This window comes from Dermacentor variabilis, chromosome 4, assembly GCF_050947875.1.
Source record: "Dermacentor variabilis isolate Ectoservices chromosome 4, ASM5094787v1, whole genome shotgun sequence".
Classification (NCBI taxonomy): domain Eukaryota; kingdom Metazoa; phylum Arthropoda; class Arachnida; order Ixodida; family Ixodidae; genus Dermacentor; species Dermacentor variabilis.
In genome coordinates, this window is record NC_134571.1 from 13,030,592 (window position 1) to 13,049,152 (window position 18,561).

At 42.0% G+C, this 18,561-nt stretch overlaps 1 protein-coding gene across 9 annotated transcripts in view; it reads right to left on the reverse strand.

Annotated features, from left to right (window-relative positions):
• The window catches only part of gig (TSC complex subunit tuberin), a 161,109-nt gene that overhangs the window by 136,871 nt on the left and 5,677 nt on the right, over nucleotides 1-18,561 (reverse strand). For 8 of the 9 annotated variants that reach the window (XR_012827283.1, XR_012827284.1, XM_075688130.1 and 5 more), the window contains 5 exons: nucleotides 13,529-13,608; nucleotides 7,013-7,077; nucleotides 3,445-3,577; nucleotides 3,275-3,323; nucleotides 1,413-1,612 (listed from right to left, as the gene is read on the reverse strand). Coding sequence is in view for 7 of the 9 variants with exons in the window: in XM_075688130.1 (XP_075544245.1) it covers nucleotides 1,413-1,612; nucleotides 3,275-3,323; nucleotides 3,445-3,577; nucleotides 7,013-7,077; nucleotides 13,529-13,608 (527 nt within the window). In the remaining 2 variants the exon portion in view is untranslated. Of the gene's footprint in view, nucleotides 1-1,412; nucleotides 1,613-3,274; nucleotides 3,324-3,444; nucleotides 3,578-7,012; nucleotides 7,078-13,138; nucleotides 13,195-13,528; nucleotides 13,609-18,561 lie in introns of those variants that run through there. The other variant, XM_075688135.1, reaches the window with a different exon arrangement.

Here is an 18,561-nt window from a genome sequence, read left to right on the forward strand (position 1 = left end):
AGTTGCTCATATCCTGCAGTTAGTGTGATGCAACCGCGCTCATATTCGCAAATCAGCATGTATTGCAATACTTTGTCATTATTTCGTGCCAGCGCTGGTACTTGAACATGGTGCAACACAGTGCTTGAAGTGAGAAACCAACTGTGGCCATAGCTACCAGTGTGATCAAATCTATCACTCGGATAAATCAGTATTCAAGTGCAAAAAGTTGCGCGCGCTCTTACTGTTCCTGGCTGCGAATATGCTAAATGTTGTGTTGAGATTGAGTAAAACAAAATAATAATAAGAAGAAGAAGAAGAAGAAGAAAGTGAGCAGCATGTGTAGAAATCAACGGCAAAAATACCACGATAGCTGCATAGGCGTGGGGGTTGGTTGTGGCGCTGCAGTGCGGCAACAAAATCATCTACCTTGTCTGCAGACAACTCCACTCCTGGCGACATGGCCATTGGCACAACACATGTGTCGCAGGAAGTCGGCAGACCAATATCGGTGTCCGGTTGCCCTAGTCCCATTGGGCATAACCTATCTAAACCATTGTAAAGCAAGCTGTTGTAATGTACAGCAAAACAAGCCGTTGGCACCGGTGACCATAGGCTCCACATCTGCAGTGGTGCCCCTAGCGGCAACTGTTATCTTTATAGTAAACTTGTCCTGAAGTGTCATGACCAGTAGAAAAGTATTAAAGGGCGCCGGAACCACTTTAGAGAGACTGGACAGCAAGCCGCGGTAAGGGCGAAAGATGGTAGGACAGTGGTCACAACGAACATGCATGCTAAAGGCAGCCAGAGCGCTAGTTCACTTCCTGAGGTCTACTGGCCTGCGAGACAGACTGATAGTAATGTGGACCACTTTAATTTTGTGTGCCAATTCCTGTTACTGCAGTCACCTTTCTCTCTTCTTATCTCTTAAAATACCCTTTCCCTTTTCCCAATGCAGGGCAGCAAACCAGCCTTTATCTGGTTAACCTCTCTGCCTCTCCTTTCTCTCTCTCAGGAGCAACGACAGTTCTCAAAGAAGGCAATTAGCAGCAATGAAGTGCTGCCTTCAACTGCAACTGCATTTAAGCTGAGGCCAACAGAGGTCCTCCAAGGTGCCTTTTGCCTAATCAATGGTCCAACACCATGGCAACAGCACGTTGCTGTTCCCTGACGTTACTTCAACATAGCAACCAGTTGATTACAATATGGAAACTATGCAGGTGACACAAGTACTTATATTACTAAAGCAAATATACATCATTCTGTTGAGCGTCCACCCATTGAAAGCACTGTAAACCACACAGATTTCTTTTTTTTTTTTTCACCTGGCAATAAATGATTCAAGAAGCACATTGCACTACCATACTGAGGGACCTGTCTGCCATTGATAACACCAAGGGCAGGAAGCTGCAGCAGCTAAGGAGGATGCACACCTGTCCTCGAGCAAGCGGCAGAGGTAGCCGATGGTGCGGTGTCCCAGGTGGGTGCCCAGCAGGTTGCGCATGAGTCGCCAGCTAGGCTCCGAGAAGGGTGCCACCACCACTGTGCGGCAAGCCGTGGGCACCAGGTGGCCCAGCAGCTCTGCACTCACCATACCGTAGCCTACCACGCTGTCCAGCAGCTCTAAACCCAACTGCAAGGCCAATGCACACTCTTTCAGTGAGGCAATGTGGTGAGCGTGATGAATCAATTTAACTGGAATGGAGTGGTTGTGGTAAGTCAGACAGACGCACGAGAGACTAAGGTGGCTATTCTTGCAGCTTTGTGAATGCATTATGGACCACTGCATACACATCAATGTATACTTGGCAGCCACTGAGACTAATGATGACATAAAGCAAACATGCTCTAAAAATCCTGACACTCAGGTGGTGCAGCCTCATCAGAACACAAGTGGTCATTACCAGAATGTGCTACTTTTCAACAGTGCAAAAACTGACCCAGTAATATTCAGTAATATTATTATAGGTGCACATATACTAAAAAAAAATGTTGCTATGTGCATACTGCTTCTTAACCCTGTGAAGGTTTTTGCCGTATATGTACGGCGGCGGTTTTCTGTCCTGCAAGGCCTTTGCAGTACGAGTACGGTTTCGACCCTCCAGTTGAAATTTCATGCCATAATGATGATGTGTGCTCACTGGGAGGTGCTGCCACATCTTAGGACTTACAAGAAGCGTTTGAAATTTGTGCTACCTTCTCGCGGAGATAAACAGAACTGATTTCTAGCTTCAGCGTGTCACGCAGACTGCGGCAACACCCCTTTTGCGGTTTCAGTTCCGCCGCGTGATCGCAACAGAGGTGTGAAAAACATTATTTTTCTTTGTCGGGACTCCCTTGGAGGGGTGGCAGAAGTTGATTTCTACCTTTATTGGCGCTGCTTTTAGCTTGTTTATCACCACCGCTGGCGAGGTATTCTCACTCTCAGTGGCAATGCGCTTTCGCGGTTTTGGTTCCGCCGCGCGATCGCAACGGAGGTGTGCGAAATGTGATTTTTCTCTTTGTCGGCACTCTCTTGCAGGGGCGGTGGAAGTTGATTTCTATCTTGATTGGCACTGCTCTTAGCTTGTTTATCACCGCCGCTCACGAGGTAATCTAGTTCTCTGCGGCAACGCGCTTACGTGAGAGGGTGCCTCAGACCTCTGCCCAAGGCAGCCGCATGCAGAGAAGATGTCATGTGTGTGCCAACACAACTTGTCGCTCCAAGAGGAGAACAGACATGCATTTTAGATGTGCAGACTGTGATAAGGCGCTGTGCGTAGACCTGTGTTTCAATTCAAGGAGTACCACACTCTGAAATACTATTGAACATTTTGCAGTTCTGAGTGATGCCGACACCAAAATATTGTTCCTACTTTTTTTTTACTATTTATTCCCGACTTTATACATATTGTACATTCAAGATGCGCAATAATGTAATTTGACCACCTGGGAAAGCTTTTCGAATTAATTTGACCGTCAGAGGGTTAATAAATATAAAATTCAGTATGCTTGCATTTATTATTACACCAAATATGCAGTTAATTCATAACTAATTATTACAACAACATTAAAAAGTATAAACTGGACACAGACGAAAACGGCACAAACACACACTGTGCCTATGTGTGGATGTACATGTGCCTTTATTGTCCTTGTCCAGTTTATGTCCATGTCCAGTTTTAGTCTTTTTAATGTTCTTAAGGATTACCAACATGCCCAAACTGTCACTCTGGTGAATCTTATTACAACCAAAGCTTAAAGGGTCTAAGCTGCCAACCACTCTTTTATGTTCGTCATACCGGCAATGGCTTACCTGAACATCAAGCTCCAAATTGGTGCGGCAGCACAGGATGCATGTGTTCCTGTAGAAGAAGTAAGCCGGTAACATTGCACCACCGCAGAACCACAGATCTAGAGTGCTATTTCCACCCTAAAGAAGACAAAGCATTCTGTTACAGACAATGTGGACAGTCAAGCACTCACTGTACAAATCCCATGATGGTGGTACGGTCGAGGAAAGATGAGTTGAAACGCACCACGTTCACAAGCAGTGGCAGCAGCTCTTGCGCCCTACCAGCGCTCAGCACCTCAGGCATCCACTTGACCAGAAATGCGCCTGGTGGAAAGCATTGACTTATCAGCACGATCATGAGCACAAAGACATGGATTGTAGCACCACCAACTACAGATGGAACTGTGGCCCTGATGGCAATGAAGTTTTCTTAAAGCGACAGATGACCCAATACAATAATGACAACAGACGATGATCAGCATACCATTTGAAATTCAATTCAAATTACTGTAAAGCTATTTCTAGACATTAAAACTGCTACATTTCGATACACCATACGCAAATTCATTTGGTAGACGAGACGTGAGTTGCAAGCCTTTGCTCGTAAGCTCCATTTACCTGCTCACATAATAATAGCCGCTGCCAATGGCAGTCCTATAACACTAGATTGTGGAATTAAAAAGTACTGCAGAGTTGAAACACTTGCATAATTCTGCACAACATCATGAAAATAGTGTAAAGCTTCAAAGGTGCATTCCGATGGGAAACACATTGAACAGAATGCAGTTACTACATGAGCTGGAGAACTCAATTTTTACCGTGTGTACAAGCACACGGAATGTCCAGCCCAAGCCTGTTATTCCCACAGCTGTTGCATGACAGCAGCAACTAATTCTAGCAAATTTGAATCTATGAACTAAATAAACTAATATTACAAGCCCTGTAACCAGAGGACAGGCACCAGTCTATTACTAATGACAGCTAATGTGCAAAATTCAGGTTGTGATAATGGTAACTGGTTTCAAATGGTAGCTGCACAAATGATAAATCTTAGGGCTTTTGATTCCTATACAAAGTGGATGAAGTCAAATTTAAGTGCAGCCACTCTCGGAGAGCACAATTACTATATGACAACCAAATAAACTGTATTCATGAGACGCAAGCACCAGGGAAGATTCAGTTGCATTGCATGGGAACAGAGTGAGTAGAACAGGAATGCTGCAGCTTCAGCTGGGGCCTGCTGGCCATGGCATTGCAGCCTGGACTTCCTCACACATTGTCACAGGCTTTTCAGTGCACATCACTTATGCTTCTCACAATGTGCTGAAGCATGCCTTGTCTAGCTGTCCAATCAACAACAAAAACCACGTCGAGGGCATATGCCCCGAGTTCTATCAATCACCTGTTTTCCAGTTTGGAAATGCCAGGGAAAACCACTCATCATAACCTGATGTGGCACGAAACTTGATAGAATCAACAAGGATAAGCAAGTGGGCCCCCACACTTTTCACTGCAATTAATGTCAGTTCTTACCATTACGGCACCTTCCAAAAGCATAGCTCACAGCCAGGTAACCAAGATATGTTGGTAAAGTAGCAACATTGGTAAATTTCAATTTGATAAAAGTGCTTAAACTGGGGAGTGCAGTCTACTGTTAAAGGCAACACACTAATGTATGGCTCTCACTTTGCCAGTGCTCCAGCTGCAAGTGCTGGCTGAAGCTATGTCAGTACACTGCAAAGGTGCATAACAAAGGTGCCAGTGCCACCAACTGGAAGTCATCTGCTGAAAAATCAGGCGACTGTACATTTTGCAAAGGAAAAAAATTTGGAGGACGCTTAACCTTCCCCCTTTACAAGTGGAACACGACAGCATTCAAAGATCCCCGACCACTTCTCACGCTTCCTAGCAAACTGCAGCTTTAGTAACCGTGATGTTTACCGGGAAACACTGGCAGTGAACACTATGCACGAAGGCGAGCGGGCGAGCTTTCTGGTGGAAACCCCGCCTCTTGCGTCGACCGTGGATGCGCGGAGGCGAGAGTCATCTGAATGGTGTTGTTGCAAGGAACCGAGTGCAGCATGCCGCTCTATGAATGGTAGAAACACTGGAAAAGGAGTTTATGTTTGAGTTTCCGCATAACAGAATGATGTTTTCTGGTATATACTCAAATTACAATCCGACGCTTTCATGTCTGTCTGTTGTGTTTAGGTTGTACTTTACAATCTTTTTGATGCATCTTACTTTGAGGAATTCAATTGGTTCAGTGACGCCTCTGTGCCACGTGAAGGGCCTGTGCGGTTGTGGTTCAGAATTATTTTTTGCTAAATGACGTCCGACACAAGATGCCAACACCAGATTTTATGTGACACGGGGCTCTGAACGCTATCGTGTTAAAATTAGCACATAATCTATACTTATGTGCTCCCTTTAACAGTGAGCTGCACTGCACATCATAGCGGCAGCTTTTTTTCAGCTGTGATGAGGTTCAGCACTCCCAAATCTGGCTGTTCTGTGTGCTTTGTCAACCAAGGCACGGTAAGCTACAGCAACTTTCCTTGTGATGGAATACCACAGCACTTCCACTTAAGAAGTAAAGAAGTTGTCAGCAATGACGCCCCACCTGACAGCAACTATGAGTGTTGCTGGTTACAACAAGACAGGGAGAGTACAAACATTTCTTTGAATGCGCAAGTGCTCCAACAGCAAAGCAAATATTTGACACAGATAATAATGGTTATAGGTTCTACACACTGCACAATTGCCCTCTTAAAATGCTCTCAGGCATTCTAGAACCCTTCTAGGTTTTCCACAGCTAGGAATATAATGTCATGCAATGGTCAGCCACTTTAATGTTATAAGCATTTGTGTAGTTACTGTGCAAGAGAATCGAACATAATTGCCAATATTTAAAACAATCAAGTCATGCTAGCGAGGGCGCTTTCTTTCTACGAAAAACAAGAACAAAGGTAAAATAAAGTTGAGTTTGCCTTGAAAAAGGTGATATAACATGTATTACCTTTTTTATTATTGCTTATTTCAAGTGCTCCAATATTTTCTTTTTTTTTTTACTTACCTTTACTTGCAATCTTCCTTTTCTGTGCTCTCTTTTGCTTATTGTATCACATTTTAAGTGAAGACTTTGTTTCAACACTCGATGTTGTGTTCATTGAGTTATGCATATATCAGCTATCTTGCTTCCTCTTCTTGTTCTTTGTTTTGTTTCTGAAATGCTTGCATATTACACATGTGTATGCCTCCCTTTTCTCATGCCCTATGGGCCATTAAGGAACAATAAATGAAATGAAACAAGAAAGCAACTGAAGTAAATGATGCCAATATGAGCTAGAACTGTCACAGATGGATTGCTAAACCTGCTCGGAGTTTGAGCAGAATTTCATGCAGTCTAAAGGGTTTCTGTCAGCATGTGTACAACATTACAAGCAATACAATACACAATTAAGTGCCATGAAGTGCCATTTATATTGTGCCGATCAATTTTCCATTCAGTCTAACTTCTAGAGGCTGGTTACTTATAATTGCCAGCATGTCAGTTCACTCATACAGTCATAGCACTGAACTACTTCAAAGGGCATGTTTTTTTTATACCACACCCTTCAGGGCTATCTGTGCTGTGAAAGTGCTAAAATCAGTCGCAGTATGATGGCTAGTTATAATAAAGACTAAATTTCCTAGTTTTGCCATTGTAGGTGGATTGCACTGTGTAGTACTTGTGCGCGCCCAGACAAATGAACTCACCGGCCTGCTCCTCGAAGAGGTTCAAGCACTTGCCATTGTCTGTCAGTGCCCGCACTAACTCCAGCCTGCACATGCAAAATGGAGGAGATTATGTCCTTGCACCTGTTCCCTCCACGCCCAACACAGCACACTCTAGAGGGGATGCCACTATTCTCGACAGGCTGGGAGACAACAGGAGCTTGGATCGGTATGTCAAATCACACCACGTAATATCATGCAAGAGTGCCCGGATCCCAAAAAGTGATTGTTCAAGAATGCTACCTAGGCTGATTTCAGTTAAAATCAGCCAAACATGACTGATCGGCATTTCTAAATTATGTGAAAAAAAATTCAATATATTTTAAGAAAGGGAATCCGCACTTAGTTTCTCAACAACAAAAATATATTTTAGCTGGAAGAAATTTTCTGTATTCCTTATGCCTCAGGCCACCATCTGTGAAAGCTGCGAATCGTCAGCACTTTCCCAAAGTGTTACAGAAATAGCTTTAACACCATAAATGAAATATTCTTTCAAAACATAATTAAAAGTTACCTCGACCATAATAAATATAGCTGTAATTGGGAGCTTCAGATATCGAACAACAAAATTACAGACATAGCACAAACTTCAATTTTGCTCACATTTTTACCCTTTCTGTTAAGATCAAACCTAGGATGCTGAAATATTTTGCACACATCAGATAAATTATTATCTGAATTCATGCCAATGTTTATCTTCTATACGTTTTCTTTAATCTATGAAATTGGCATCCAATGTACCATGTTTGTCACTAAATGGAAACCTTAAAAAATTGTACAAAAGAAACCCCACTTTTTATTTATTTCAAAACACTCCTAATGAAACTAAGGCATATGCCCCAGCTATTCATGAAACAGTATTTTGCTTTTGCTGTACGTGTACATAATATAGCAGAACAAATACGACCCATTTCAAGTTATTTCATTTGTGGGTGGAAGTATGCATTACGGCTTCCATGGCTTAAAATAATATATGCAGCTCCAATACACATGTTGGAATTTGCGCGATGCAAAGCTTTCATGAAGTGGGTAATGAATTGCTATAAATTTGCCCATTTCATTCCAGCGCCTTTGGCATAAAGGAACCTGGCAATGTGTATGTGCTTTCATACACCCATGCTAGGCAATGTCCCAAATATTATACTGGCTTGTGTTTCTTAATTCCTTCTTATTTATTTTAAATGTGCCGTTTACTTCTTGGCCAACCGCCTGTTGTGAACATGTGCCCTTGTACTGCCCGCTTCTTGGTTGCAAGTATGTGCCATGGTATGAAAATCATAATCATGATGATCATGAAGCGATCATCTTAAAGAGTTTTGCACATCTCATGCTGGCCCAGAGAGAACTTTACATGCAACTGTGGCCTCATGGTTAGAGCATCAGTGTGGTGCACTGGGAGGTCGAGGTTCGAATCCCACCACATGATGCGCTTCTCTTTTTAAGAGTGAGGAAAAATCTACTCGGCGATAACCCAACCAGTGAATGACCGACACATCAATCAAACCAGGCAAAACCATGGGACGGTAGGCAGAGAAAGTTTTGCTTAAAAGCATTCTAGCCTTAAGTGAAAATGCTTCCCTCTCACAGGAACAAAAGGCCGATAGTGACTTGCACAAAAGCAGAAGCGAGGCCAAGCAATAGCGTCCAAATATAAAAAAAAAACACCATCGCGATAGTTCTTAGATTCTGCATGAAGGAAAGATTTGGTAGCCAAATAAATATCCTAATGTGAATCATAGCTTCCGGCTCAATTTTTTTTTGTGTGTGTGTCTGTGGGCAAACAACTGAAAATAGAGTGGAAGCACTTCCTTTATTTTCAAGCTCACAGTTGGCCAGCAGTCCTGGTGTACTGTGGCAAAGGCAATGACAAAGAGACAGTAACAATAAAAGGTGCCAAATGTGTGCATGCAAAGATGCTTTTTTGCATTTGCATTGCATATTACTGCTGCTAAATTATTGAAGCTGCTGTTCACCAGTCTTTTTCCTGCGAGAAAGCATGATGTTCACCTTGCACAAGGGCCATTAATTTTGGAAAGCTAAGGAAACCACAGTGCATACTAACATCTACAAATGAAATCACACGAAATCGATATTTGTTTCCTTATATCACGTACACTTAGAGCAAAAGAGCAAAATACTATTTAATTAAGAGACAAGGTGTACATCTTAGCTTCAGCAGGAGCAATTTGAAAAATCAAGTATTGGGGTCTTTCTATGTACAATCTTTTGAAATTTCCATTAAGTGACAAACATGGCACATCGGGCACTCATTTTGTTCATGAAAGAAAATGCATAGAAAGATAAATTATGGTATAAATTAACACAATAAAACACTTGATGTATGCAGGGAATTTTAGCCCTCTGGGTTTGGCATTTCATGTAAAAGAAAGGGAGAAAATGTGAGCAAAACTGAACTTTGTGCTATGTTTGTAATCTCTTTTTTCTATATCTGGAGCTCCCAACAATATTATATTTATTTAAATTAAGAGAACTTTAAGTTAATATTTAGAAAAAAATATTTCACTTACAGTGTGAGAGCTATTTCTGTAATAATTTAGGAAATTGCCGATAACTTGCAGTTCGCGGATGGCAGCCTGAGGCATAAGAAATATTGCGACTTTTTTCCCAGCTAAAATATATTTTTTTGTTAAGAAACGAAGTGCAGATTCACTTTTGTCATAACAAAAACTAGATTAAACAATTTTTTTCATGTGTCTTAAAACTGTCGACCAGTCATGGTTAGCAGATCTTAACTGAAACCAGCCCTCAAGAAACCATGTCACATGCTTGTGAATTCTTGAATTCCTTTCATTCAAGCAAGTTCCACAGAAGTCCACAAAGTGCAGCAAGTTTAATGTAAAGAAATATTGCCATGCATCTGACCTTAGCAGAATGCTTTAAGAGGACCTATTTCAGTGTTCTCAAATAACCAACTGCACTGATGCAGGAAAATTCATTTTGGTCCATGGATCGAATAAAGGATTAATACCTTGGTCCACCTGCCAGATTTGCACAGAATTTAACCAAATTATTCATTTTTAAAAGCTTTCAGCACTTCTTCAAGTTGATTGTTTTAGCACGAAAAACAGCGCTAACATGGGATAAGGACTAGAAATGGACAATACAGGTGCCGACTTCCAACTAATGGTTATTATCTTATCGTATTATGCTTTAACAGTAACTAGTTAGTTCTTTACCTCATGTTATTTTTTCCTTGTTTCTTGTTTGCTTGTGCTTACCTGTATCATCTAGTCATATTACATTGTTTTATAGTTTGGTGATTTGCACTGATTTGATTTGTTAATTAGTGTATTGTATTTGTATTTGTACATTATATATCTCCATGTATAAGTGTATCTTGTCACAATTTTTTTTTTGCCACTCCCCTCTGTAATGCTATGGCCCTGAGGGTAGAATAAATAAATAAATAAATAAATAAGATTATGCAGTGGTGAAGCAAAACTTGTGTGAAAAATCAAAATTACATCTATGACTCTTTCATACCAATTACACATAGATGTTTTGCTATTGTGCAACAAGCATTAGTTAGGTTTCAGTACTAGAGTTGCAGAGTTCGGCCCTCCATTCCATTCCTACTATGTTCCACAGGGCAGAGATCCCGGTAATTCCATTCTTCTTAACTCCTCGCAATGGTGAGAGTTGGACCATTCCCCCTCCTGGAATGGCTGAGCTGGTCTATTCTATTCCTCTAGTTCCAGTAAATGAAATGGCTTCTCTATTATTGTTTACTACTTGCAATTGCTTGCCTAGCAAAACAACAACATACTTTTGAAGTCTTAAAAGCGCAACAAATAATGTTGCATACAACTTTTTTGCATAAGAATAAACATGCTTTGGTGTCTCTCATCTCCTCAGGGCGTGAAGGGAGAGTAAAGAACAAGATAATCTTGCGCCGTGTCCCCAGTAAAGGGTGAGTGCAATTATTTGAGGAAATAGCAGGCAAGTAAAATTGTGATAGTGGTCTTCAAGGAGAATGCTGCTGCCGCAGTAAATGACTTCAGAGCCTAAAGAACCGCTCAAGCCTGCTGCCTTTCTTTTCATTGCATATTTACTGGCATATTAATGGGCACAATTTTCCAGCACACCGCTGTGGACATCTGTTATCGCACCTGGATGCTCGACAGCATGCAAGACATGGTGCACTTTCCAAATCATTGTAGATTCGCGCAAGGTGCAATTGTTTGAGACATGGCTGTATTTAGCCTGAATCCCTTAGTCGTAGGTCAAGCATGCTCTTGCTAAATCAGATGATTCTTGACAGCTTAACTCCTTAACAGTAAAACTAAGGAGATAACTAACTTAACTCATCAACTACAAGTTAATGAGTAAACTAAATTTGCTAACTAAAGTTAACTAAAACTTGCTATTTTTAATGCACTTCAACACAGTAATTAATAAAGGTTTGCACATGGAGGTCATTACCTATAGGCAGATACTGAAAGAGCCATATTAAGTAAAAATGGAGACATGTAATAAATTGGCCAAGTCTGGCTTAATCTAATTAGCAAATTTAATAGTTGTGCAATTTCACTTAAAACCAATGTTTAGCTCTCCGGGACTATGTGTCTATTCAGCGCCTCCTCTATTTTTTTCAATGCCAGCCAGATGTGACCGATCCGACCGCCTTTTCATGCTATTTACCCGTTGGCTAGCGTTCGCACCTGCTTTACGGTTGTGAGGTAGAGTACCATCTAGGTAGCACCTCACGACGGAAGTCGGAGGAAGACTGAGAGATGCGTGATTACCTGAAAGACATAGGGACAGAGCATCTACCACTTCTCCGCCAGAATGGCCGCGGTGCGTGCTCAGATGCATGCATAACGCAAGCAGTCGTACCATATAGGTAGCATCGCATCGTGGCAACTCAGTGAACTAAGGCACACCAACGGCTCCCCCATTGGGAAGTGAGCGATTGCACTGGCATTGTAAGAATTGAGGAGGCCGATGGTCTATTTCATTCCAATTCCATTCCGGAACCTCGGGCTCCATTACCATTCAATCTGCCAGACTGGTGCCATCATTCCGTTGTCATTACAGTCTGAGTCTGGGTTTTTGAAAATGTGGAACGATTCCAGAATTTTCCAACTCTGGAGTTGTCACTCCAGAACTCTGGTCAGTACTAGTGTTGTCCATTTCTAGTCGGTCATGTGCTTGCACTCTTTAATGTGTTATGTCATCATACCAACAAGCATGGCTATCAACCATTTTCATTTTCTTATTTTGGCCTCCAGTTACAGTTAGCAGATTAGATTGCAGCCTTCGTGTGAAATATTAGTTGTAACTAGTGCTGGAATACTGGTCTGACATTCCCCATTAGTGAAATTGTGCAAATGCAAGAGTGTGACCCGTGCAGTATGTCTTGCTTGTGCACTATGTACTTCCCAATTTTGAATCCATGAAGTTTGACACTGTAGAAGTACTGCTTTAAGTGCCACAATTCTCAAAAGCTGTCGGCTCTACTTGTACACTTAGCCCAGTTTCCGTTTATTAAAAAAGTTTAAAGTTAATGTTGCATACACAACTCTCACTTTAGAATGCCTGAACATGGGCATGGTCAAACCTTACTAGAAAAAATACTAAAACAGTAAATTGTTTTATACTTCAAGTTATTTAGCATTCCAAATAATCACTCCAATGACCAAATAACTGCGTATGTCTTGGTAAAATAGCCAGTTTCAAGAATAGAGAAGTCCGCATGACTGACAATATTGTGAATTTCAATGGCACTGTGATTCAGCAAATTTGTGAAATGACTATGGCTATTAGAAAGTGCCATTGTGGAACAATGCTTTATAACTGGCTGGACTTGTTTGCAAAAAGGAAGTACATTATGTCTTTGGAGGAGACAAGTACATCTTATTGGTAGCATCATACATAGAAATAACCCAGGAAAATATTTTATTGATTCCTAGAATACAATAAATTTTTTACTCAATTATCAACTCAAAAATAGTGCTTATTCTTGTGATTATCGAAATTTTGAAATGCATTGATAAGGTCAAAAGCGTGGCAATTTGGGCGAGTTGCTATGTCATGGCTTCTTTAGGCTTGTAGCGCAGCTCAGAAAGAGCAAAAAAATGCGCTCACTCTGTTCACCGTTCCTTTTCATTGCCCCTTCCACCTTCCTTTTTGCTCTTTCTGAGCTGTCCTACAGACCTAAAAGAAGGATAGATAAGGGGTCTTAATATAGGCTACACTGAAAATATTTTCGTTGAAACAAGGATGAAGTGCAAGAGGAGTGAACCAAACCAGTGGCTTCATTAGCAAGGAGTGATAAACAATGGAAACCTCGGACCATGCTAGAATCAACATTTCAACAAGGGGACTTGCCTTCATCAAAGGCAGCTTTCCTTTGCAAAATGTTGACTCAAACCTGAGGCCCCTGTGTGTGCCCACAGCTGGCTACTTTGAGTGTCACTTCCTTTAGAACAGTTTGCCCACCTCCCTTTCTTTTTTAACTTTTGGAAATAGCCATACCTCAAGGGCAAGTCCTCGGGCAGTGCCAGATCCAGCACAAGGTTGAAGCAGTGGGCCCTTATGATATCCAACGGGTCCCGCTGCATACGGTGGAAACCAGTAAGCACCACACTTGGCACAACACCACACTCTGCACAGCACAACTCTGATGTCAAGAGAATAGGGTGCATGCCCTTATAACCAACAAAACACTAAAGTACATTACAAAGCCAAGGAACGTGCTCAATAGCGCGACGTACACTGTGTACAAAACAGACGCCAAGCTACGTTACATGCTGCAGAGTCTATAAAACTAATTTTTTTTAAAATATGGTGCGAGTGTCTATGAATTTCTTGAGTGCCTCTTTAATCTCCTGCTTGGGCCAATTTTAAGTCTGTAATATTTTGAATAGGTAAATAATAATAAATAAACAAGGCAATAATGGAGAATACAAACATGACCGCAGTCTGACAGTTGGCTTGGCGTGCCAAATGGCATAAGTCTAAAAATTCCCCTAATAACAATAAAATTGCGAGCGTATTACTGTGCCATTCTACTTAATGGTCTCTGCATGCAATTTTCACTGTATGTGTGAAACATGACACAAACTTCCGCAAAGTTTGAAGATTACAAGCTTTTGGCTGTAAACTTCACTGTATGTATGCACAATAACAGTCACTGCATATGACACTTCCCTAATACTATTATGAGATTGCTAGGTGGTCTACAAAGACTAGAACACCTAACAACTTCATGGCAACAGCTCAAAACAACCAAGGTACAAAAAAAGTTAGAAGTAGACTGTGCTGAAAAAACAAACTCAAGGAGCTGGATAATTAAATCCAAAGCATAGCACATGAGTTAACTGATGCCAATCCAAAGCCCATCAATTCCATGCTGCTTCAACAATTGCATGGCCAGTTTTTCCTCTCATAAATTGGTCGCAAGCCTGCAATGCAGCAGGCACAGTAATCAAATACTGCATTTACTCATGCAAGGCCCGTCTTTGTTCTGTAGCAGAACAAAATTTGCTTGAGTGAATTGGTCTCACATACTGGTAGAAGGATTAACATGCAAAAAAGCAAGAAAAAATTTCGACAAAGAGTTTCACCAAAAGGTACTCGCACAAGTTCATTCATCAACCAGTGAAAGCCGAGTTCAACAGCAAAATCAATGAAGAATAATAAGTTTTCTTTTTAAGTAAGGGATCAGAGGTTGCATATACAGGATGTCTACCAAGATGACATTTCCAAATTCCCTGAGTTTTCCAGGTTTTCCCTGAGCACCTTTGCAAAATTCCCTGAATGAGCCAGAACTTTGTTTTATGTCAAGACCGGCTGACACCATGTTGCCCGACACTGTCACTCTCTAGTAAACATGTTGAAGAAAAAAAATGATTTAATCCAGTTTGAATTGTAAGGAGTAATATCTATTTTATTTAAAAAGAAAACAGAAGGAAGGTGTTTGTAAAATGCACCATGAAAAAAATGGTAAAACCCATTCCCAATTGAGTCAAACATTTTCAAATACGAATGAAAAGGAGATGCATACATAAGTAAATATTTTTGAATATGAGCTATTTCTATCAACTGATAGCAAGCTCATCGGTGTGAGGCCTGTACTTTGTCACAACTAAGATTCTCTCTCAGCAGCTGGGAAGTCAACCTCAACTGTCCTGACATACTCTCAGTGCATACACAACATCTCAGTGTTGGGTTTCACTGATTTAAAGAGTTTATTCTGGTTTGGATGAGGGCCACCTGCATCTCGGCGTCAGCCAACACTGTTATTATTTTTTTTTTTTTTGAGCTCAAGCTCCTTTAAAGAGGCGGCGGCGCAACTTCTTTCCCGTTAATTCCTCATACGTCGGCCCTTTCTGTTCTCCTCCTTCTGCCACGCGTTCACCCCATGGATCATTTGAAGAATCCTCTTGGTCAGTGGTACAGTCAACGTCTGATTTTTCGGACTCCCTAGCGGTTGCAAAAACATCCGAAAAATCGGGCAGTCTGAAAAAATGAATACATGTCTTTAACTGCCCTTAAGGGCTAAAATTGCCACAGGCACGTCCGAAAAAGCCCTTAAGGCCTGTCAGTACACTTATTAGGCATATCGGTTGTCGTACTGTGACAGGAGTGCACGCGTGTATAATTAAGGAATACATATACTGTGTACCATGAGAATTGCCCCTTCTCATGCTTGTTAAGCTTCACCGCGTAATACTGCTGTACTGAGGCGAAGCTAACTTTAGAAGACTGGCCTTACGCAACGCGTCGCGCCCTGCGAGCTTCGAAGCCAATCGCGAGGATTACAAAGGCGGAGTCGGCGCCATTGCTAACAGCGGCAAATTCTTTCAATGAAAAACACGGCACCGCACGGCAAGATAGCGAACGTAGAAGCAACTAGGCCTAACGTTGCCGCGGTGGTGGCTACGGCTGCCAGCGGACCTGCGTACGAGAGTGCGGGTTCGAGGCGGCGAAATAATCAAAATGGCGGCGGTGATGGCTTTGATCAGCTTTGATTAATGCACGGAGGAAGGAAACTGAGGAGAGGCCCTACCCCCTCCGCGCGCTAGGAGAAAAGTGTGGAGGAAATGACGTAGAAGGTTCTCCTTTGTTTTGCTGTTTTTTATTTCTTTGCTGTAGTGGCCCCGCCTTTCGGGCCACAATGCCGGCTTTGTTATTATTCTGTGCGCTCACACGTGTTGCTCCGTAGGTTTCGTACCATGGCAAAGGCGCCATGCGGGCAGGTTTGCGTTGGTCTCCGTGTTTTTTTGCGCTGCGTTGTCTGGACCGTGATTTCCCGGATGTTGCTGTGGCCAGGTGGGACAGGAGGAACTAAAGTGCGTGAAATGAACGCGCATGCAACGCTGTACGCAATGTATCGCGCCACGGCAATGGCAACGGACGAACGAATATCCGCGGGAAATTTTGCCCTCTTTGGCGGAATCACGCTAACGTGCTAACGATTGTTTAGTATTGCTGCGGTGCGCGTGGGTCCGAGCAGCACGGTTGCGCGAAGCGCGGCGTGGTTTCGCGAGAAATGTAAACAAGAGAGGAGAGCTGGCCCGATAGGCGGAGCAACGCCAACTTCCGGCTTCACTTTAGCTTCACAAAGAGTGACGTCAGGGCCTCTCCTGAGTTTCCTTCCTCCGTGGATTAATACCATTCAGGACAATATACATTGACTCTATGGTGCACGCGGTGGTGCCGCAAAGCCGTGCGAATTATCGGGCATGTCCGAAAAATCGGTCGTTAACTACTCTGGCGATACCTCGTGCCGATGACACTGCGTCAATGACGATTCGTTGCGATTCCTCTGTTACTGGAGCCAGCATTAACAATACTTTCGTTCCCTTTCAATAAAGTTACACCTAATTTTCCGTGATAGAAGCACAAATTCCTAGAGTTTTCCCTGAGTATTTCCAGACAATTCAAATTCCCTGAGAATTCCCGGTTTTCCCGGTTGGTAGACACCCTGATATAGTGTATAACAATCACGCCAGTGTTTGTGATGTCACCAGATTGCTGCAGGCCAGTCCTGCTTAAGACCTTTGGCCAATCAAGATTTTAAGAAAAGACATTCTGCTTAATTTACATGAGTCACTACTATAAAAGTCACTACACATCGTTTTGTTAATGAAAGCCAACTTTTTTGTCAGACAAACATTGTATGACTAGGTGAAATTTCATGCTACAAGTACTTAGCAATTACACTCTGTACTTTCTTGTACCTGTAAATAAACTACAGCTACTATTGTGTAGTTCCTATGCTTGATAGCTAGAGAGTAACACATATATACAGTATGTACTAGCACATATGAAGAGAAAACAGCTCAAGCAAACACATTCAACAACTTTTTCTTCTCGGTTTTCACTTCAGACAATGGCTTACTTCCCTCCCTACCCTGCTCACCCAAAACCATCGATTCGTTAAGCATTACGAATGCCGGTATTCTTAATCTGTTGCTTAATATCGACATCAAGAAAGCTAACGGGCCAGATGATATCCCGAACGAATCTTTAAAAACGTATGCAGAATGGTGTAGCCAATACCTTGCCATTATATACCGCAAATCACTCGAGTCCGCACAACTACCAGATGACTGAAAAAAAGCGAAGGTGATTCCTATACATAAATCCGGCGACAGCAACGAACCTTCCAACTACAGGCCAATCTCACTTATCAGCACATCTTGTAAAATATTGGAACATATTATCTTCAAACATCACTATATTTCTCGAGCAAGAACATATATTAATACCTCAACAACACGGCTTTAGAAGTGGCCTCTCAACGGTCACACAACCAACCGAAGTGGTGCATGACCTTGCGCTCAGCCTAAACAACCGAAGCCAGACAGACATGATCCTCCTCGACTTCAGTAAAGCGTTTGATTGTGTAAGCCATGTAAAATTAGTTGCAAAACTGGAGGCTGCAATCAGAGGTGGTCAGATTAATGCATGGATAAAAAACTTCTTATCACATCGAACACAATATGTTATTGTAGATAACACCCCTTCCAGGTCTGTAGCTGTCACCTCCGGTGTTCCCCAAGGGTCAGTACAGGGCCCATTGCTATTTTTGATCTTTATTAACGACATTGCTGCTAACATTGAATGTGACATTAAGCTCTTCGCGGATGATTGTATTATTTATAAAGAAATTGTCAGTTACACAGACCACTTATTATTAAACAGAGCACTCGATTTGGTGTCCAATTGGTGTAAAGAGTGGCAAATGTCAATTAACACCACTAAATCGGTATGCATGTCCTTTACAACAAAAAACAAGCCTTCACAATTTTCTTACGCCCTCGGTGGCACTTGCCTGAATAAAGTAAATAACCACAACTACCTAGGTTTGACATTCTCTTCTACCCTTTCATGGAACTTACATATTGATAATATTACCTCAGTCGCATTACGTAAACTTTTTTTCCTTAGACTATGTTTACGCCTTGCACCGAAACACACCAGACTACTAGCCTATACAACTTTTGTTCGCCCCGTCTTAGAATACGCTAACATCATCTGGTTTCCACACACATCAACTA